The sequence below is a fragment of the Otolemur garnettii genome, unplaced genomic scaffold (genome assembly GCF_000181295.1).
Source record: "Otolemur garnettii isolate 467f Iridium unplaced genomic scaffold, OtoGar3 scaffold00087, whole genome shotgun sequence".
Classification (NCBI taxonomy): domain Eukaryota; kingdom Metazoa; phylum Chordata; class Mammalia; order Primates; family Galagidae; genus Otolemur; species Otolemur garnettii.
The window spans coordinates 6,976,965-6,998,332 of NW_003852482.1; the positions used below are offsets into that span (position 1 = coordinate 6,976,965).

A 21,368-nucleotide genomic window follows, 5' to 3' on the forward strand; every position below is an offset into this window, starting at 1 on the left:
CCATCTGTTTCTGTGTCCTCCTTGGCTACTTCTCCACTGCAACAGCAGAGGTGAGTAGTTTTGACAGAGACTAGTGTCTTGAAAAGCCAAAAATATTTACATATCTGGCCCTTAATGGAAAGACTGTAGACTGGTTTAAAGGAAAGCGGTAGAAAGAAGTGCCCTGTTGGGGCTGTTAGCTAGGAATCAAGAGTCCAAACCTAACTGTAACCAGTCATGTGTCAGTCAAGTGACAGGGTCGCATTCCCTCCCTGTGCCTCCCTTTCTCCATCTATAAAATAGACACCTATTTCTTCTCTGTTTGTCCCAGTATTGTTGGATGTCTCAGTTTAGACAGTCTGATTGTCAGAATAATGCGGGAAATAACTGGGACAGCTTTTCCTTTGCCCAGGTGAGACGAAGGGGACATTTGGGGGAAATGACCAAATCACACTAAGCAGAGGAACAGGGAGAAAGGAACAGCTTTCCATTAGCCCAGGAAGGAGGCCTGGGGAAGACTGACAGCTCTGGGCTGACTCCGCTTTTACCTGCCTTTCCCCCAACAGCCTGGAGCCAGGACACACATATGCAGTCTCCCCCGCTCACTCAGTCACAGCCAAAGTCCCTTCAGTGGCCCAAAGCCCCCACAGGATCTGCCCCAAGCCCCTGACCTGTCTCTTCCAACCTCTCTCTTCCCTTCCCCTCGCTCCCACCCACCTTCAACTTCCTGCCTCAGGCCTGGAACCTGCTGTTCTGCCAGGAACCTCCTTCCCCTCCATGCCATGTCCCATGATGTCCTGTGTCCTGTCCTCACCTTTTTGAGGTCTCTTCTCAAAAGCCATCAGCTGGGTGATGCGTACCCCGACCCCCACTCCCACCTTCCCAACTTTTCTCCTCCCTAACACGCCATCACTAACGGGCAGGCCCACATTTCACTCTTCATTCGCTTGCTGTCCACATGCCCTTTGCCATTAGAACGTGAGCTTGTGAGCACGAGGATTTCACGGCATGAAAGGAAAACTCAATGAGTCTTCAGTGACAGAGTAAATGAATGAATTGAATTCATTTATTAAAATACTAAAACCTATTATTTTAATCACAAATTAGCCAGCCACAAAGAAAATGATCTCACTTATAATAACGTGGAATCTAAAAAAAAAACAAAAAAGTTGAATACATAGAAATAGAGAAGAAAATGGAGGTTGCCAAGGGCAAAGACTGGGGGAAACCGGGGAGATGTAGGTCAAAGTGTACAAAGTTGCAGACACCTAGGGGTGCGCAAGTCTAAAGATCTAACACTAAGAGGTTGGATTTGGGATTTCTGCTGGACTCTAGTGGTCCAGGATCAAAACAGAAAGGGGTCGGTCTCCCTCCCCGGCAAAGCTCCTCCTTATAAAGCAAAATAAGTAGACAAAGACACCACATCCGTTAAAAACAATCGTTTTTATATCATACACACACGCTGGGTTCAGAACGATAGTGTCAGAGGTGTGGACAGGGACCGCTGCTGCCGTCAGCACAGGGGCTGCCCCTCCTCTTGGGCACCCCGGTGCCCTCTGTCCCTGCCTCCCTCTGAGGCTTCACCCCCAGCCTTGCCTGGGGCTTTGACAACCTTTGGCACCTGCCTGTGCGAACTCAGGTCCTCGCTGTCCTGAGATCAAGGCTAGGCACAGGGTTGTGTTTACTAACGGTTTCGTTGACGCACGGAGGCGGCAGAAGATGACGTTCCTCTTGCCACAGCAGATGGCATGGGCCAGGGCCACCCTGTACCTTTCCTAGCCTGGCCAGGCGGTGGGGGCCGAGACGGTTCCTCCCCGCCCCCCTTCCCAGGGCGTCACACTGGTCCCAGAGCTACAGCTAGTGACCCTCACTGCCTCAGTAGGGGTAGGGGGACACCGCGATGAGCAGGACGAAGACACTCTGGTGGCGCGGCGCGGCGGCGCGCACGGTGAGCCGGTAGAGGCCGGCGCGGGTGAGGGCGCGGCGGGTGTAGACCGCGCCATGACCAGCGCGCAGCGGGCGCAGCGCGAACGGGCTGCGCGGGTCGGGCTCCAGCACGCTGAGCTCAGTGCGGTTGGCTGGGACACCTGCGTCGGAGAAGGCGACCAAGCGCGCCACGTCGTGGTGGGCGCGCACGCCCAGGGGCAGAGGCAGCAGCCGGTACTGCAGCGTGGAGGGGCCGTCGGCGCCGCAGTCCTGAGAGCAGCGTCGGAAGCACGTCCTACCGAGCAGCACAGATAGAGAAAGTTGGGCGGACCCGGGGCTGTCCTCAGAGTGCAGCAAGGCCCTGCTATAGAAACCGGCCCCGTCCCCACCCTCTGCAGCGCTGCACACACCCTGTTTGTCACCCCCAATATCAGGCCCGCGCCGCGGATGCCTTCTCTGCAAGCACCACTGTCAGCCCATGGTAGAGATCAACAAATGAGGCCCGAAGAAGCCGGAGACATGCTCTTTCCCATGGAAGCAGGTTTCCCAGTGGACTTTCTCAGTCTATGCCCCAAGGTTGCCCCACAGGCGAAGGGCATCCGGCAACTTAGAGCCCTCCAGGTCTACCCGCAGGTGCACGGAGCTGAGTCACCGCCTGGGATTTATTGTGCGGGGCTGGGACGGAGAAGGCTTGAAGAAACGCTGAGCCTTACCCAGGGCACCCACTGCCACACCTAGCCTAGCTTTCCTGTTGGGTAAGGTCCAGGGCAGTTCCCTGCCCCAGGACACTTCTCTAACCACAGCAGCTCTGCCCCTGGGCCCTCCTGTCCCTGATCCTTTTTGTGAGAGTTTGTAGCCCTGTCAGTGGCCTGGAGGAAGTGCACTGCGGGTGTCTGTGTCTTGGGGTGTTGTGTACATCTCTGGGCAGCATTCATGGGCCTGGGTTTTGTGTGTGTGTTCACGTGTGTCCTGCTCTAACCCCTCCTCTGGCCTTTCCCCTGTCCCTAGCACTCCATGCACACCTCCGTCCCTTGCCAGGGAGCGACAGTATCAAGGGGAGCTTGCACCCTGAGTGGCTGCAGAATATGCTCTTGGAGGGCACAGGAGCCAGACGGGAAGTGGCAGCTCCTGGCAGGTAATGTCCTCCCACCCCCACCTATCCCCCACCCAGCTGAGCCCCTTACCCAGGGCTGGGGCCCTGCCGGTAAGTGGCAGGACAGGATGTGTCCACACACTGGTAGCTGCCTCGGGTGTTGAAGCACATCTGGCCAGGCCCACACTCAACGCCGTCCTCCTCACACTCATTGATATCTGGGGAGGAGGGGACGAAAAGTTGAGCAAAGATCCGCCCAAAACACCGACCAGGGGAGGCAAGAGAACAGGGCGTGAGCGGGGAGAAATGCCTTTGCTGACCAGCCAGGTGAGCAGCCCTTCTTCCTTTGTCCCCTGCCAGTCTGACCTGTGACAGCCTAGCAGGGGTCCCTAGCACCTCCCCACCTGTCGGGGTGTCTTTCCAGGGCATGGTGGTAGGAGCTGTGGGGAGTTCCTGAGCCTGGTGTCTGGCTGCAGGGCTTCAGAGACCTGGGGCTTGTCTTGGCCGGCCACTTGCCCTTTGATCTAGAATGCCCACTCTCTGTGGGCACAGCATCTTGGTCTCCTTCTGTGGAGTCCTGCCCTTCTCAGAGGACAGTCCCTGAGCCCCATGACAATGAGGATGGAAATGGGCAAGGCTGGCAGATCCTGTTGCCAGGCAGGGGAAGCAGCATCCCCTGCCCTGGTGTGTGTCAGAGGTGCCCAACTCAGGAGTGGGGGGACATCACTGCTGCTACCAGCAGCAACTGTGCTGGCTCTGTGCCTGTCCTCTGCAGGTCCCATCCCAGCTATTTGAGGGGGACTATGTTAGCCGTATTTCACCAGGAGGCTGAGGCTCAGAGAGGTGAGGCAGGGCCTGCTCATGTAATTGCTTGAGGCTCCTGTTTGAAGCGTGGGGCCTGGGGGTGATCATGTAACCCCTCTGCTCCCCTCTCTGCCCAACATCACAGGATGGCTGTGAAGGGGCTGGAGTGAACAGAGTGGGTGAGATCCTCGCATGCCCTGTCCCCTGCTGCCCACCCCAGCCCCTCCGGCATGTGGGAGGTGGTTTGCCTGGGCCCCGGCTCACCCTGGCAGTTCTTCCCACTGGGGAGGAGGCGGTAGCCGGCGGGGCAGAGGCACTGGTAGCTGCCTTTGGTGTTGCGGCAGGCGTGCTGGCACAGGCCCTGCACCCGGCACTCGTCGAGGTCTGGCCCAGGCATGAGTGTTGGGGTCAGGGTGGGGAAGGCAGAGAGACACGCTGAGTCACAGAGGCCCAAGTGGCCACATGCCTTGCCTGCCAGGCTCTGGGGCACCCTGGTCCTCCTCATAGGTGGGAATAGGGAGTGCCAGCCCTCAGCCATGTGCCTCTTCTCTGTCCTCTGCAGCCCAGTGCTAGCCTCTACTGGGTCCATTCCTTTCTCAACCCTCACCCCTGTTCCAGTCCCTCTTCACATTCTGTTTGCCCAAACATCTTCACTCTAGAATATCTCCCTCCCTGGCTGCTTTGCCTCTGAGTGCCAAGGGAAGTGTTTCTCAAAGTGGGTTCTTGGGAACACTTGTCTAGGAGGCCTTCCTCCTGGCAAAGTGTCCTGGTCAGATGGTTTAGAAAATGTTCCAGCCCCATCTTGGAGCCCCCTTTCCTATTAGCATCCAGAGGCTCTGAGATGCCCAGTATCAAGGAGGCAACTATCTGCCACCTACCACTGGCCTCTGCCCCCTGGGTGTCTAAACTCAGTGGGTGGTGCCCCCGCCCAGCCTAGGAGCCCGAGATAACGTGGAGGATGTGTCTCCGTGGATGGTTGGGACCTGGTCTTACCTATACAGACTCCGTTCTGCCTGATGAAGCCAGGGGGGCACCAGGCCCGGCCTGTGCTGCCCAGGGCTCCAGGTCTTGGACGGAGGGAAACCCAGGCATGATAGGAGCCACCAGGGATGGGGACCCGGGGCTGCGGCCAGGGCACAAAAAGGCCCTGGTAGCTGACCGTGGTCACATTTTGTTCACTCTGCTCCAGTACGGCACAGGTCTTGCCATCACGGAGGAGGGTCTGGCCTGGTGGGCACAGGCAGCGGTAGCTGCCCCGGAGGTTGTGGCATTGGTAGGCGCAGGCCTTAGGCAGCTGCAGGCACTCGTTGACATCTGCAGGGGTGGGGCCAGGGCAGAGGGTGGCTCAGGGCTCATGCAGCAGCCAGGGGCCACTCCCCTGTCTCCAGCCTCCTTACTTGCTCACACCTCCCAGAATTCAGCTGCTTACATGTTGCACATGGGCCTGTCTCCAAAGCTGTCTCTTTCCTGGGCCATTCCCAGCCTCCCCCAGCTCAGAGTGTCATCCTGGATTCTAGCTCCCGTTGGTCCCTGAGCCCTTTAGTGGGTTGATTCTACTTCCTGAGCCCCTCTGAGATCCACCCTCAACTCCTGGCATCCTAGGGAAGGTGACCCACAGGGACAGGGTGAGATTTTGGCGCCATAGTCAGGGAAAGCAGAATCCAGGTGCCTGGTGAGTAGACGGTCAGTGTCAGCTGCTGTGTGGTTATTCTCAGAACTACCAGCACCACTGCCATGAACACACACTGCCCATGAGCAGGGGGTAGTCACCAGGGGGTGGGTGTCCGCATACCTAGGCAAGGCAGGCCAGCACCTTGCATCCGGTACCCCCTGGGGCAGCCGCAGCGGTGACTGCCCAGGGTGTTCTCACAGAGCTGGTTGTAGTGACACTCATCCAGTCCCTCCTGGCATTCATCCACATCTGGGAGGCAGGGGCGTCATCAGGGAGCGTGGCCTAGTTCAGAGGCCCTCACCTCAAAGATGTGCTATCTCTCTCCACATTTGGGCCCCCTCCCTGTCCCCTCCTTTAATTTCCATGCCACTAGTCTGAACGTGTCACTGCTTTCAATTATACCAGCTAGGAGGCAAAGAGGGTTTGGGTATAAAAAGAGGCTTTGGAGGCAGTGTCCCAGGTTGCACAGAGCTCTGCCATATTCCAGGCCTGCAGTGGTCGTCGCAGTGAGGAGAGGATTGGATAGGGCCTATGAAGGGCTGGGGGGCAAGGTGTAGGGGAAGAGCTAAAAAACAGAGAGAGGGAAGGGAGGGGGCAGGCGGCCGGCTGAGCCCGATTTGGTCAGGTTGCCCTGCTGATCGAGGCTTGTGGAGGTGCAATGGTGCATCCTCCCCGTCAGGCCCTGTCGCACTTCCTTCTCCCCAGCACAGCCTCTCCAGAGCAGCCAGGCAAACCCGCAATTGTGACACCATAGTTTGCTAGAGTGGGAAGGACCCTGGAGGTCATCCACGTGGGGTGGCACCCGGGTTTCATCTCAAAGGCTGATGCCAGCTGATTCATATAGCTTCTGGGAACACTGCGTGGAGAGGGATTCAGAGGCCATCTCTAGCTGGGCCATGACCCACGAGGGGCACCGGGAAGTGCAGTGGAGGTAGCACGTGTTTGCCATCCCTGACCTGGTCCCCCTTCATCAGACAGACAAAAAACATGAGGCCCCGAAGGAAGTGACACTTGTCCAAGGTGTTCAAGCTGCCAGGAGCCAGGCTGGGCTGGGATTCAAGCTCTGTCCCTGGCCTCCCTGTCCTCCTTCTAAGAGAGCTCTGGTCTCTTAGAAGGGCCTGCATCCCAGTGACACACCCCCTCCCATCAGCTGAACCCTGGAAACCTCTGGGTTCCCTAGAGTACAGACAGGTCCCACACCATGCCCCCATCACCTTCACAGCCGGCCCTGTCAGCAGCCATCCGGAAACCAGGCCCGCAGTCAGAGATACAGCGGTAGGACCCCAGCAGGTTCACGCAGCGCTGTCCCTCTCGGCAGAGGTGGGCATCCCCTGCACACTCGTCCACATCTGCAGGGGCAGTGTGGGAAGACTGAACACAGCCTCCCAGGCCCTCCTCAGCACCCTGGCTCTGGCCCAGCCTACCCACGCTGCCCTGTTCCCAGGCTGAGAAGCCCTAGCAGTAAGGTCCTGATCTCCCTCCCCAGCTCTTTCCATCATCCTGCGCGGGCCCTACCCCAAAACTCAGAGCCCACCCAAGGGACCTGCAGCTTCTAATGCTAGGTTGCAGGCAATGTCCCCTGGGGCACCCAGCCTTGCTGGTGAGAGTGAAGAGGTGCAGATCAGGAGGCAGCACCAAGAAAGTCCCCTAGGGTCAGATCTATCACCCAGAAGCATTGCTGAGGGGGACACACACAGCATGCAGGGCAATTGTACAATGGCCCCCTTGCCAGCTCTCGCCTACTGAGACAATGCTGAGTGTTGGGAAAGTGTCCAAGGCCGAGACCAGGCTCAGCAGGTATAAGTGGCCCCAGCATGTGGTGACTGCCCATGTGTCTCTGGGGATGTCCATTGTTCCTGATACCTGAGCCTCGCCCTTCTGCAACCCACATAGCAGGAAGGGACCTGGTGGGGATACGGCATCGGGACCCCCCAGGCTGGCATCCAATGCTCCCAGACAGTGGGCCCCAGGGACTCTCCTGCATACCTGCACTGGGTCTGAGGAGTGCCTTCCCCTATAGCGTCCACTCACCTCTGCAGTTCCTGTCATCCCAGGCCAAGGTGAAGCCGGCCGGGCAAGAACAGGAGAAGCGTCCAGGTGCGTTGAGGCAGGAGTGGGAACAGGGGCTCGGGCCGCCTGAGCACTCGTCCCTGTCTGGGGTGGGAAGGGGTCTGGTGGTCCCTGCTCTGGGGCTCTCCTGCCACCTGACTGAGACAGATCACCCAGAGGCCTCCCAGGTCCATGCGGGGACTTGGGGAACACTCACCCACACAGAAGTCTCCCTGGGAGTCCAACTCAAAGCCCTCAGGGCAGCCAACTTCGTTCTCCTCTGTGGGGTCAAGGGATATGTCCTAAGGACACAGACCCTCAAAGCTGCATTGGCCATAGCTGGGCTCACAGCTCTTTACTGCTGGCCTGGCCAGATGGTGCCTCCAGTTGGGAACTGAGCCCATCCTCAGCCAGGACACAGCCAGGATGGTGCCAGCAAGTCAGTGAGCTTATTCCCCACTCAGGTCCCTTGGCTGTGGGATATGCCTGAGGGGCTCCTCCTGGGGCTGGGCAGTAAGGCTGGGCAGGCCCAGGATAAACCATTAAAGTGAAACACAGGTGGTCCATGCATACAAAACTGTGCCCACAAGGGCCTAGCACTGCATGAGGTGGGTGTGCAGAGGGGCTAGGGAGAGTGTGGATGGCAGCATGAATAAGGTGGGTAGGGTTCAGCCCCTTTCCTCCCTGCCCATGCTCAGCCTCTTGGCTATTCTGGAGCCCAGACAGTCTAGTAATTGTAGGGACAATCACCCTTGACAAAGTGGTCTCTAGGTGCCAAGCTAGGGTTTTAGAGATAGCATCTCTGCTACCAGCACCTTGCAAGGTGGGCCATGTCATGTGCAGATGGGAACACTGAGGCTCACAGACGGCCTGGGCATTGACCCCAAGGTCCCACAGCCAGAAAGTGGGGCAGCTAGGATTTGAACCAAGGTCTCCCTGACTACAAAGCTGTGCTCTTATCACTATGTCTTGTTTAATGTCAAAAACCTTTTGGATAGGTATCCTTAGTATGTCCTGGATGAGAATGTAAGGCATGTTCATGTGAGTCTCCAGGGGTTCTGACAGCGGCTCCGGGGTGGGGCCTCTGGTGCAGGCATCCTGGGGTGAAGGGGGTGGGGTGTGGCTTGACCTTCACCTTGGGGTCTGGGGAAAGACTACAGAGGTTTGAACCGGAGTGGCCTGAAGAGCTATGTCTCTGCGAGGGGTGTTGGTAGATGGACAGGAGTGGGGACAGTTTGGAGGTAAGCAGAACAGATGAGCTATCTCAGTTCCCCTGTCTCTGGCCCCTGGTCAGAGATGCAAGGGGAGGGGATGGCCTTCAGCCAGGTGCATTTTTGGTTGGGGCAGTGCATGGTAGGGCAAAAGGGTGTGGGCCTCACCAGTCTGCAGGGCTGTGTCAAGCTGGAAGCGCAGGGCCTCGGCCTCAGGGTCGAAGGCCGTGCTGATAGCTGAGGCCTGCAGGTGCTGCACCAGATGGGGCTGGGGGCCCCGGGCTGCAGCGTACTGGATGCTGTGGTTGCAGCGCAGGAACCCTGGGACGCTGCCTTGGAGGAAGCGCTGCGTAGAGCCCACAAACAGCTGGCCGGGCCCTGTCTGCACATAGCGCTCCTGGAAATCCTGGGGGAGGAAGAGGGGGAGGAGGAGGATGCTGGGTTTCAACTCAGCCCCCACTCAGGGGGAGAACTGGGTGGGCCTCTCAGCTCTTCCTCCAACCTGCTGGGCAGCCTCGGGCAGTTCGCTTCGCTCTGTGCTCTTCTTGATGGAATGGGGAGAATCCTCCTTCCCCGAGAAGCTGGGCTCAGAGTATCCTCTCACTGGGCCCCCAGCTGAGCCTGTTATAACCTGCTAGTCCTACCCTGAGTCCAAGACCATGACCCAGCCTCTGTTGGGGTGTTAGAAGGGAAAGTGGGCCTAGCTGATTGGGGGTGGTTGGGGACAGGCACTTCTCATGTCTGCACACCCCAGGGCATGACCCTTACCTGCACTTGAAGATCTTCATCAGCTAGGCTCTCAGGGACAATGCCATCAACCACCATGTCGAGGAGCAAGAGGCCATCTGGATCCAGGCCCCGAGCCACCTGGGTCATCCTGAGCAGCTCCCCTGCAACCCGCCCCACCCAGTCCCAAGTCACCATAAGAAGAAGTCCTGCGCTCAGGCCTCAGGCCTACCCAGCCCATCTGGGGGAAGACCTTACTCACCTGTATCAAACTCCACATGTGACTCCTGCCGGAAGCTGCCACCAGTCAGAGAGTGGCCATTCAGGGCCTCCCCACTCTCTCCAGCCAGGGCCCAGTAGATGGGGGAGATAGTGACCACAAGCACCCGCATCAGAGGCCCTGGGTGGGGCAGGGTCCAGAGGCCAGGTTAGGGCTAGATTTTCATGGTGGCCACTCTCCTGCTCTAGATCCATCTGTGGCTCCCCACTGCCCCCAGGGGAGCTCAGCCCCTTCCCTCCCTGCCCATGCTCAGCCTCATGACTACCTGTGCCAGTTACTTACCCAGAACCTGAGAAGTGGAGAAGGTAAATAATCTATTTCACAGTTATTGTAAAAATTATCAAAAGAAATGTATACAAAGAAATCCATGTGACTTGCTGATATTCAACTCAGTTCAGTAAATACAGTTTGTGGACTCCTGGGTCACTGTGGAGCCTGGGACTCTATGAACTGTCATTACATATTTGCTGGGCTGAGTTGAAAATTAACAATATTTCCTTCTGGAAGAGCCCAGGAGAGGAAGGATTACTCTAAATCACTTGCAAAAAGCCAATGAATTCCTGGACTCTCAAACTTTCACCTGATGTCTGGACTTCCTCTTGGGGCCAAGTGGGACCACAGACTGGGTGAGAGGACATGGCTCATTCCCTCCTTGCTCAGGGTGAGAGATGGTGACAGCTCTGTCGTGTTAAGGGGAGCCAGCTGGGCTCCTGTGCATGGGTAGAAACTTCTCTACCTTTGTGCGTCTGTTTCCACTGAACAGGGCCTGGCCCACTGGCTTGGGGCCAGATGTTTCTCACTGCTCTTCCTCCTGCACCTGGAATAAGCAGTCACTTCTGGGCAGCATCTGGCCTCTTTGGCTCTTTGCTGGCAGCCAACTTGGTGTGACTCCTGGCAAAGTCCCCTGACCGCACATTGCCCACACAGGACTGTGGCCAAGGGCAGCTTCAGAAGAGTCACACTTAGTAAAGACCCCATGAGCACTGCCCTTCCTCTGCTCCCTGGTCCCCTGGAAAGTGCAAGACAGGAGGTCCACCCTGACAAGTCTGCAAGTCTCCCAGACACTAATCCACTCGGACACCCATGTGATGGGTCAGGGTGCCTGGGGACCGTTCTTGGCCCTTTAGGTTTTCTAGCTAATTTGATTTTCCACATTTCCTGCTTTTTGTCACATCCAGCTGGCATCCCTCTATTGGTGGTCCCTTCAGTCCTATCAGCCCTGGCCTTGACCATGGGAAAGAGCCTCAAGAGCAATCAGTAGCTTCACATACCATGACCTGAGCTCCTGCAAGTACAGAATCTGACTGCTTCACACTGTCAGTCTGATTTTAAATGTTGATTTTGCATTCTGTGTGTGTGGGGGGGGCTGTAAGGCACAGAGAACGCTGCCTGTACCCAAGGCCACTCTAGCTTGGACTTAGCTGCTGGAGGCAGACATGCTCTAGTTCTTAGGTCCTGAGCAAGCCTGGGCATGCAGGCTTTGCCTCCCCCTGGGTCTAGCAGGTGCCAGAGGATCCGTGGTGGTCTGAGACAGTGGGCCCAGAGGCAGATGACACTGTTGCCCCCACTTACCCACATTTGCTGGGATGTGGATGATGCTGCTCTGGATGGTGGTGACCCCAGAACGCACCTCCTGCTGTACGCTGGTGTTGAGTGTGGCCACACCAAATTCCTGGCCATTGATCACTCCAATCATGCTGCCCCGGCTCCCCCAGGGCTTCCCTGTGAAGAAGAAAAAGAACAGTGGACTTGCTATTCATCCTAGTGCCCACAGTTGTCATTCCCATTTCATGAAGGAATAAAAAGAGGCTCAGAGAGGTGAAGAAACTCGCCCGAGGACACACAGCTAATGGGCAATGGACTTATCATCCAGGGGAGGTCCTAGCTCCAACAGTGAAGGGAAGCTGTTAGGGGGAGCCCTGAGCTGGGCTGAGGTGCCAGCTTCTAATTCTGGCTCTGCCATCACGTTCCTTGAAACCTGGCCACATCAGGCTCCCAAGCCACAACCAACTGAGTTGGCTCCTCTGTAAAATGATGAGGTGGGACCACAGACATGCAGGAGCCCATGATGGGGGGGTGGGGGTGGTGGTGGAGGATCCAGGGCACTGAGCCAGATCTGAGTGCCATCACCTGAACATCCCCCATTCCATCAGTGGCACTGGCTCCAGACGCCCTGCAGCTGGTTGGGGTGGGCTGGTTTCCTGGCAGCCGCCAGGCAGTCTGTGAGCAGATGCTCTTGAGCACTAATCAAATGGATGGCACAAGCACAGGGCACTTCCTCTGACTAATGCAGCAGCTGTCTTGCTTAGGCAGATGGCATTTGAGGGGGCGAGAGACAGAAGTTCGCCTGTCTCTCCACTTACTAGCTCTCAGGGGAAATTAACAACAAATTGCCCATGATCTGTCAAAAAATAACATAAAACACTCAACTGCCAGGATCCTAAACGGAGAAATCAGGGGGCTGGCTAATTCTGGATCTAGGGAGCAGTACTGTTTCCTGCAGACTAGATGAGATTTGATGAGATTTGCTGTCCATCTGGGATGGTTCTCGTCAATATTCGCTGCTCTGGGGTTTATGGGAGGGGTGGAAGAAGGGCCATGAACCCACTCCTGCCCTTTTAATGAGAGGAAGAGGAAGGAATTGGTCACTCCGGACAGGAAGGCAATAGCATGATGTGGGCAGTTTCAAAAGGGGACAGGAAATTGGAAGCCCAGGCCTGGCCAGCCACTGTCAACTTTCTCAGACATGGGGTGACTCAGCAGCTCCTTGTCCCTCATGAGGCCAGGGGTGGAACCTGCGAAGGGCAGGAGGAATGAAGTAGGCAAGAGGGAAGCCAGGTGTATAGTTAGGGGTTGAATTTCCTTTACCCAGCATGCTCCTTGCAGGAATTTCTCATCCAGAAGTATTCAGGCCAGCATACAAAGCTGGGCACCACGGAACGGTTTTTAGAGGGGAAATTGGAAAAATAAACTATGTTGCTTATTTAACAGAGCTAAAAGAAATCAAGATAAAAACCATCTCCACGGAATGCTCAGAAGCCAATAAAGAAGATGCAGACCTGCGTTCATTCCCCTGGGACGATGTCCAAGGTAGAGTTAAAATGGCAGGTTACAAAGACAACCTGTAACCTTGACCTCATTTGTAAAAAGAAAAAATGGTATCTCTTACATTCAGGGAAAAAAGAGTGTGGAAGAATCTATCCCCAAATAATTGCCCAAGCTATGTCTGGTAACTGAATTACGGGGAAGAATTCCTTTATTGTTCATAGATTTCGTATGATTCGGCCTTTCTATAGTTGGTGTACGTGAAGGAACAATGCTTGTTGCCATTAAATAAATAAGGAGGCTGTTATGTGTTGAATTGTGCGTCCCCCTCTGGAATTAATATGTTGAAGTCCTCACCTCAGGACTTCCTATTGTGACCTTATTTGAAGAGAAGGTCTTTACAGAGGACAAGTTAAAAGGAGGTCGTTAGGACTGGTGTCCTTATAATAGGGGAAATTCGGATTTTTTTTATTTTTTTATTTTTAAATATCCCCTTTACTGCAGAATAATAGGGGAAATTGGAGACAGACACCAACAGGCAGGATGTCGTGTGAAGATGAAGGCAGAGAGGAGACGATGCTTCTACAAGCCAAGAGATGCAGAGATCGGCAGCAAACCAGCAGCAGGTCGGGGAGATTGTCACAGCCCTGAGAAGACCCCACGAGAGTCTGAGGTCTCTCTCCTGCAGACCTCTGAGACAGGTCTGTGGTTTTAGCCCTCAGCTGAGGTACTTGGTAATACATAGTACAGGGAACGCACCCAGAGGCCATGTGCACAGCTGTGTGGTTAGAACTAGGGGCTTGTCAGCTAGAGAGGGACCAAGCCCTGACACAGGGATGGGGAGGGTGGGGAGGGTCTCTGCTCAGACCTCAATCTACTCCCGAGACAGCATCTCTGGCTGCGGTCAGAGAACCGTTGGGCAGTACAAATGCTAATTCAGTGACTTTTCACAGCAGCTCCCAAGCACCGTGGACATTCTCATCTTACTCTGCCTGCTTCATGGGATTGGAAGGTGTCCAAACAGAGGTCATGTTTGTACCAGTTAAGCTGGAACAGCCAGGGTCCTCTGTCCAAGGTGAATAGGGAACACCTAGGACCACTGAGACGCAGTTTCCCCCCTGAAAATGGGCCAGAGAGACAAGATGACCCATAAAGCCCTCCCAGCCATTCATTCTGAGTCTGTGACTAGGCAAAGAGAAGAGCTGGGAGCTGGCAGGGCAGGGGCCAGGCCCTTGCAAGCAGCACACTAATCCCCACGGTGCAGGAGGTCTGGGTGTGGATGCCCCGTACCTCTCACGGCCAGCAACGCACGGGCTGTGACAGAACCCAGGAGGTTGTAAGCGACACACTCGTACACACCAGCATCCTCAGCCTGCACGCGCGGCAGCCACAGGCTCCCGTCGGGCAGGGTCCGGAGCCGCTGGCTGCTCTCCAAGGGCTGGCCCGCCCGCAGCCACTCAACTGTGGGTGCTGGCTCTCCAGTGGCCTCACACGGCAGGGCCACATTGTCCCCGGATCTCACTGTCATGTCCTGGGGCTCCACCTGGAACATTGGGGCACCTGTGGGAGGCCCGGGAAGCTTTTTAGGAACATTTGATTGGTATTTTTGGTATTCAAGCAGTACACATTTAGACATAGTGGAAAATGCAGAGAGGCAGAAAGGAGAAAAGAAGGACGTATCATCCTCCCACCCGGCTCCCGTTCCTGTGTATTTCCCTCTGTCTAGGCATCATCTGTTTCCTTGTGAAAATAGGATCCTATTGCATGTACCTGCCTCTACTTTTGCTCCACAATAGACAACCACCTTTCTATGCCATTACACGTTTTGTTTTCAGTGGCTTTGTGATACGCCATCATTTGGCTCCACTGTGATTTGCTATACCCAGCCTCTCTCACAGGACATTTAGGTTGTTTCCAAATGTTTGGCAACATTTAGGAAGCCAGAGGTGCACCTGCCACAAGTGTCTCTCTGTGCTGTCCGGCTATCAGGGCAGACCTGGGCTCTGTCACCTACTCTGAATGACTCTTACCAGGTCTCTCCCTGACACTCAGTTTTCTCATCTGAAAGATGAGGATGGTAATTCCTGTCCACTTACTGCCGTGGTCTCTAGGGTGTAACACGGGGAAAAAAGGGAGTGCCCAGTGCTGAGAGACGCTGCAGTGGATGGCAAGTTGGCACCACAGTGGAGCCCCGTCTGCCAGAGGATTAGCTTCCTGTGGTGCTGTGACAAATTGCCACAGACTTGGTGGATTAACACAGCTGGGAGCCAGAAGTCCATGATCAGTTTCACTGGTTAAGGTGCCACGCTCCCCTTCTGGGGGAGATTCTGTTTCTTGTCCCGTCTGGCTCTGGTGGCTGCCAGCATTTCTTGACGTGAGTCTGTGCCATTCCATCCTGTGTCTTTATTTTGCCTGTGTGTGTCCAATCTCCTTCGTGTTGTCTTTTATAGGAAACTTGTGATAGCACTTTGTGCCCACTAAAATAATCTGAGATAATCTCTTCAGATCAAAATCCTAACTTAATCTCATCTTCAAAGACTCTTTTTCCAAATAATGTAACAGTCACAGGTTCTGGGGATTAGGACGTGGACAAATCATTGGGAACCACTGTGGCACACTACAGTCAATGTCTCCTGAAGCTGAGCTCCTGTGGACTACATGACCTAGCAATTCCGCTCAATACCCTGGACCACACAGGTGCACCTACATGCTACATGTTTACCAAAAGACATACATAAGAACGTCATAGGAGCACTGTTTTTCACTGCCTTTAACAGGAGACCAACCTACACTGGAACACATAAATACACTGTGGCATATCCTTAGAGTGGCAAATCACACAGCAATGAGAACAAATAAACTAACTCCACAGGAACAAAATGAAGAAATGCCACAAATGAGGTTGTGTAAAAGAGGCCTGAGAGAGTGCATTTGATATGATTCAACTTAAAGGTCAAAAGGAGGAAGAGCAAGACTTCCTGCAATGGCTGTGCAGAGGCCAGCAGACCTGCTCCCCCAAACAAGGACACTGGGCAACATTGGAAGACACGCAACACAATCAGTGTGAACAACTATTTCTGGGCTCTGGAAGTCAACCAAAGGCAAATGAAATGACACTTTTGGAACTATTTATCCATAAAAGCTTCTAGAACTTTGGATGAGAACAGAAGTCTGGCCTTCCTGCCTGGGACTGTGGCCACTTCTACCCACTGTGGTCATCATAGTGGTGTTATTAGGGGAGGGTGGCTGTGAAGACCAGCAGCGTTTGCCCCTCCCAGTGGGGGCTTTCTGGCTGTGCAGCAGAGGGTGCAAATGTGCCCAGAGAGGGACCATCAGGAATAGTGGCGAAACTGGTTGGAAGCAAATGGGAAATGGCAGCTCTGCCAGCCTGAGATGTAGTGGGGAGACCCTGGAAGTGAGACGCCATGGAAAATAGGCATCTGTGCAGGGGGGACCTGGGCGGTCCCAAGCAGAGTCACACAGAGGCAGACTTGAAAAGGGCCTGAATTTTGATTTACTCCACAGCCACACTTCGCTGAGATTTTTCTGTTTTTTCATCTGCTTCATCTTGTTCACAATTGCTCAGTGACGCATTTTTATGATGGCTATTTTAAAATCCTTGGGGTATTACTCAAACTTCTGTGCCATCTCAGCTAGTGTCTGTGGGTTGTCTTTTCTCATTCCAGTTGAGATCTTCCTTGCTCTTGGCATGATAAGTGAGTTCCAGTATACAATGCTTGGGTTCTTATTTAATCTTGCATTTTCGCAGACCTTCTATGACGCAGCCAGAGGAAAGGAGGTGCCACCTAACTTCTGTCAGGGGCTTGAGAAAGTCCAGCGTCCTTGATGCCCCAGGACAGGGAGTGTGCCTCGTTATTGCTGGGCAGGGTGGGAGAGGACAGGCCTCACACTAGGCTCCCGTCCTTCCCTGGCTGGGAGGGACAGGGACACACTCTTTGGCTCCCACTTGGCTGTCCCTTGGCCTGTGTGTCTGTCTCTACATGCTGACTCCTCTGGGCATTTCACGTAAGTGGAATCGTGCCATATTTGCCTTCTTGCCACTGGCTTTGATTAGTTGGCATAATATCCTCCTGGTTCATCTATGGTACAGCCTATGTCAGAATGTCCTCCCTCCTTAAGGCTCAGCAGCATCCCATGAATTGTATGAATGGGTGAATTTTATGGTCTATAAATTATATCTCAATAAAGTTGGATTTTTTGCTGTTGTTTTATTTTTGTTCTTGTTTTGAAACAGAGTCTTGCTCTGTCGACCTGACTAGAGTGCACTGGTATGATCACAGCTCACAGTAACTTCAAATGCCTGGGTTCAAGTGATCCTCCTGCCTCAGCCTCCTGAGTAGCTGGGACTACAAGTGCATGCCACACCTGGCTAATTTCTATTTTTTGTAGAGCAGGGTCTTGTTCAGGCTGAACTCCTGGCCTCAAGCAAACCTGCCTCAGCTTCCTAAAGGGCTAGTGTTATAAATGTGAGCTGTTGCACTTGGCTCTATAAAGCTCATTTTTAAAACAATTAAAAACAGGCAAAGCTCGGGACAGTGATTACGGGGCAGGGGCCTATGAGTAGAAGGGGGCATACTGGGGGCTCTGGGAGCTGACACGGGTCTATTGTTCTAATCTAGGTGCTGGTTAACTGGGTGGGTTCATGTTATAAACTTTGCTGAGGTCGACGCCACAGTACGTGCTCTTTTCCAAGTATGCATTCATCTTCCATAAAACATTTCCTACAAAGTCCCTACCGAGACTACTTCACAGTGTTACTTAGAGGCTCAGTAGTGCTTGGTAAAGTATAAACAACTTGGAAAGTGCAGGAGCTGGGGCCAGGATCTCGATGAGAGTTTTGAGTTTTAAATAACCAGCTCCCCCCAGGCATGGCTGGAGGGTCACTGAGTATTTATTGGCTCAACCCTGAGTGTCATACACATTTGGCAAACATTTCACGGGACTTTAGTTGTGTAGTCCAAATAATTACCAGTTAAAGACGTCTAAGTCTCTGGCCCTGCCTCTCCTGGCCACGCCTCTCTTGGCCACACCAGACATCGCTATCCCTGGGTGTTACTTCCCGTGACCCACCCTGCAGAGGGGGCAGGGAGGCCAAGACTCACTCTGCAGTACAAGGAGCACCACTTTCTTCACGGTGCCCATCTCGTTCTCTGCCAGGCACTGGTACTGTCCCGCGTCGTCCCTCTGCAGATGGCAGGGGGTGGGGGAGCTCAGGAGAGAGGACCAGCAGCTTGGACGGCTGGGCACACTTGGGATGATTAGACCCAGATCCAGCTGGCCAGCAAAGAGCTTGGAGATTAAACCAGCCAGGGTCGCCCAATTCTCCACAGTGCATCAGAGGGGCCTCTGTGGCCGCTTGTCACTAGATGTACCAAGAGAATCCAGCTTCTTTGCACACCCAGAACCAGGGCTGGTGACTAAGGGGATGGAATAATGGCCCTTAGGAGATTCACTGCTGGGAAAAGCATGACTTAGATCGGCCTCTCCCACATTGTTTGCATTGAAGTCCTGCTGCTCCAGGGCACATTTATCTGGGAATCCTTGGGGAAAACAGGATTCCAAGGTCGAATAAGTTTGGGAAGCACTGAGTTAGATAACAACACGTTTCTGAACTACAGGATTTTTTAGCGCCTTTGTTGTCCTAGCATGCACCTCGAGTCTTCCAGAAGGGAGAAGGTTTGCAGTGCTTCTCCAACTTAAGTGGCCGAGGAAGCTTTGTTCATGGACTTGGGATAGAACTCAGGTATAGCACTAGCTCAGGTCACTTCTCAGTGGCAGTGCCACTGTGAGATGGGGCAAGGGAAGCTTGAGGCCACCATTCATGCCACTAGATGATATATGAGGCCACTTTCAAGGGACTATTGGGGGCAGCATGGCACAAACTTAAGAGTCCAGATTTGGGACCAAATCCCAGCCCTACTATTTACTGCACCGAACTCATTACTAGGACATTCCCATATCTCTGGAGCCTCAGTTTTCCCAGCTATAAAATAGAAATGATAACCAGTAGGATTGTTAAAAGTATTAAGTAACATGATGCTCATGAATTGTGAGGCCAACAATTAGTACTTGAGTAGTGGCAGCCATGACTGTTGCAATTATCACTGGTCCTGTTACTGCTGCTGTCCAGGGAAACGCTCCAAGATTAGGGCCCCAAAGATGAACCTGAGACTAGACTGACTCGTGGATTTCTACACAATCACTGGAAACTGGGACACAGGAGGGCAGGTGAAAGGGAGCTGCCCCAGCACTCGAGGCTTTGGAAACAGCATGTGGCAGGAGCTGTGGAGCTGGGGAGCTAAGTGGGGTCCTGCTTCTTTCACGTACCGCTTGTGAGCCTCTCTGAGCTTCAGTGTCTTCATCTGTAACATGGGGGCACTATTACCTGCCTACCCGGCCCCGGGAGTTGTTAATAAAACTTTTGAGGCATTACCCGCTGACCACGCTTAAATTCGTTGTATGAGTCATCTCACTGATTTTTCACTATAACCCTGCAAAGTGGAAATAATTATTAGCTCTACTGAGTGGGTGAGCTGACTAAGGCACAGAAAAGTTAAGTCACTGGCTGGAAGTCCCCCTAGGTAGAGTGGGAGGATGTTTGGGAACTGGGCAGGGACATGCCTTATGGACTATAGAGGAAGGTGCCAACCTAAAGAACCTTCCTGAACAATTAGAGAGAGTCCAGGGTAGTCTTGGGTGGCCCTACCTGAGGGGCCCTGCCTTACCTCAGTCCTGGGAATGATCAGTGAGCCATTCTGTAGCTGGCGCCGGAGACGGCTGCCCTGCAGGGGAAGGCCATCTTTCATCCAGTGGATGTTGGGTGTTGGGTCTCCATGGACCACACAGTCTAGCTGGACACTGGACCCCACAGGTTCCACCAGGTAGGAGAAAGCCTCCCCTTGTAGGACAGGAGCCTCTGCATGGGGTGACATCAAACAAGTAGTCAGGAGATGGACACCCTTCAGGCTCAACCTTCCATAAACCGGGCCCCAGTGGCCTGCCCAACTCCCACCTCCAGGGGCCTACAAAGGCTCCTGATAGGCCAGCGTCATGTATCAGTTCATGATGTCCTGGGTCAAGTCAGGGACTGGCAGTGGCTTCCAGGAACTGTGCTGAGAAGGATTTGAAGCTGAGTGAAAATGGTGCTGTGATTAACTAGTGATGCCTGAGATGGGTGCAGGTGGGAACTCAGGGTTACATATGTCATGTGCTTGCTCTCACAGATGGATTACACCAGAGGCTTTGCCAGGTACTTTGGAAATCAAGAGCTACAGGAAAACAATGACATCAGGGCACCTATTCTGTGCACAGTAACGCTAAGTTTCATGTGACTCTTGAAACGCTCTTGGATGCCCTGTGCCAGCTTCCAGCCTTCCTGCTCTCCTGAGGAATCTACCAAGAGCTGCAGCAGTATCCCAGTGCTACTTGTCAAACTACCCTGGAGTCATGCAAACTAAGTCATGGCATTACCTAGGGTCACTGTGCTGCTCCAGGTAGGGCAAGGCCACAAGCCTGTAGGCTGGCAAGCTTCAGGTATCTTTCAGCCAGGGTGCCCTGGCCCCTAGGCTTCCTCCCACCCTGGTACCACAAGCTACAGGTAGCTGCAGGCTCATTGGTCAGATTAGAATTCTACCTGCTGTCCAAGCTGTTGGGCGAGTGTAAAAAATGCTGATGCCTAGGCACTACCCCACAGTGATGGTCGACTGAGTCAGAGGTGGAACTTGGGCCTCAGCATTTCAGAAAGTCCCCAGGGGATTCCAAGGTGCAGCAGGGTGGACAGCCTCTATCAGAGGACAGGATGCCGATTTCTCAAAAAACCAACAGACTGAGTTCCATGGAAGTCTCAAGAGAAAGGCCACCCAGGCTTGTGCCTTACCCTTCACGTGGATAAAGCTGACTGCCTGTACACGGCCCACTCTGTTCTCAGCCCAGCAGACATAGGTCCCGCTGTCCTGTCTGGTGACCGCAGCCCGCTGCAGCGTGCTGCCCCCGTCCTGTTCTGACACCCCTTCTGTAATGGAGAAAGACATGGGGGACTATAAGTCCAGGTGTAGGGAACTCTTGCCCTAAACTTTCAGGCCACAGTACCCAGCAGGAGCTCAGTAAAAGTGCACCCCCAGAAGGAAATGCCCTTCTCCCTGGGTGCAGGCTGACCAAGACAGACCTGCTCACAGGGGCACACTGACATGTGGCACTTCCAGAGACACGGCTGTGTCTTCTAGAGAGATGGATTCTTTTACTGGACTTTGTTTTCCTTTGTTCTGAGTTAGACATCGCCCACCACAGGCATAAAGATAAGCACTCCCCTCACCTGGGCATTTACTCTGGGCCAGGCCTGGTGCCCAGCGCAGCCCCTGTGTTAAGTCACTCTGTCCTTGGTCCCCATTACCTCCATTTCACAGGTAAAAACTCAGGGCTCAGAGAGGCTGAACCACTGGCTCTGGTCCCTCTCCAAGAAATGGTGGGGCCCACCCAAGTCTTCACCACAGGGGTGCAAAGGTGTTTCACACCTGTGGACTTCAAATTTAGAAATGTGGGGCCCCAGGTAGAAGGATGGAGCCC

At 54.1% G+C, this 21,368-nt stretch overlaps 1 protein-coding gene and 1 long non-coding RNA gene across 9 annotated transcripts in view; one reads left to right on the top strand and one right to left on the bottom strand.

The window, feature by feature from the left end:
- Positions 1-1,403: 1,403 nt before the first annotated feature.
- HMCN2 (hemicentin 2) overlaps positions 1,404-21,368 on the bottom strand; it is a 142,732-nt gene continuing 122,767 nt past the window's right edge. The window contains exons 83-98 of the mRNA XM_012808266.2: positions 20,683-20,817; positions 19,532-19,722; positions 17,909-17,990; positions 14,076-14,345; positions 11,313-11,462; positions 9,723-9,860; positions 9,503-9,624; positions 8,903-9,140; positions 7,741-7,803; positions 7,506-7,628; positions 6,689-6,823; positions 5,595-5,723; positions 4,796-5,116; positions 4,067-4,186; positions 3,090-3,216; positions 1,404-2,200 (exon numbers count right to left, since the gene is read on the bottom strand). Coding sequence (XP_012663720.1) covers positions 1,855-2,200; positions 3,090-3,216; positions 4,067-4,186; positions 4,796-5,116; positions 5,595-5,723; positions 6,689-6,823; positions 7,506-7,628; positions 7,741-7,803; positions 8,903-9,140; positions 9,503-9,624; positions 9,723-9,860; positions 11,313-11,462; positions 14,076-14,345; positions 17,909-17,990; positions 19,532-19,722; positions 20,683-20,817 — 2,690 coding nt within the window. The 3' untranslated portion in view covers positions 1,404-1,854. The remainder of the gene's footprint in view (positions 2,201-3,089; positions 3,217-4,066; positions 4,187-4,795; positions 5,117-5,594; positions 5,724-6,688; positions 6,824-7,505; positions 7,629-7,740; positions 7,804-8,902; positions 9,141-9,502; positions 9,625-9,722; positions 9,861-11,312; positions 11,463-14,075; positions 14,346-17,908; positions 17,991-19,531; positions 19,723-20,682; positions 20,818-21,368) is intronic.
- Positions 2,190-10,319, top strand: LOC105887446. Of its 8 annotated transcripts, none has more exons than XR_002774596.1 (6): positions 2,190-3,040; positions 3,774-3,841; positions 3,948-3,977; positions 5,405-5,474; positions 6,449-7,271; positions 7,495-10,319. It is a non-coding gene; the product is annotated as an uncharacterized LOC105887446 (long non-coding RNA). The 8 variants fall into 8 exon arrangements; XR_002774599.1 differs by having other exon boundaries at positions 6,697-7,271; XR_002774597.1 differs by having other exon boundaries at positions 2,190-2,660; positions 2,914-3,040; positions 5,405-7,271.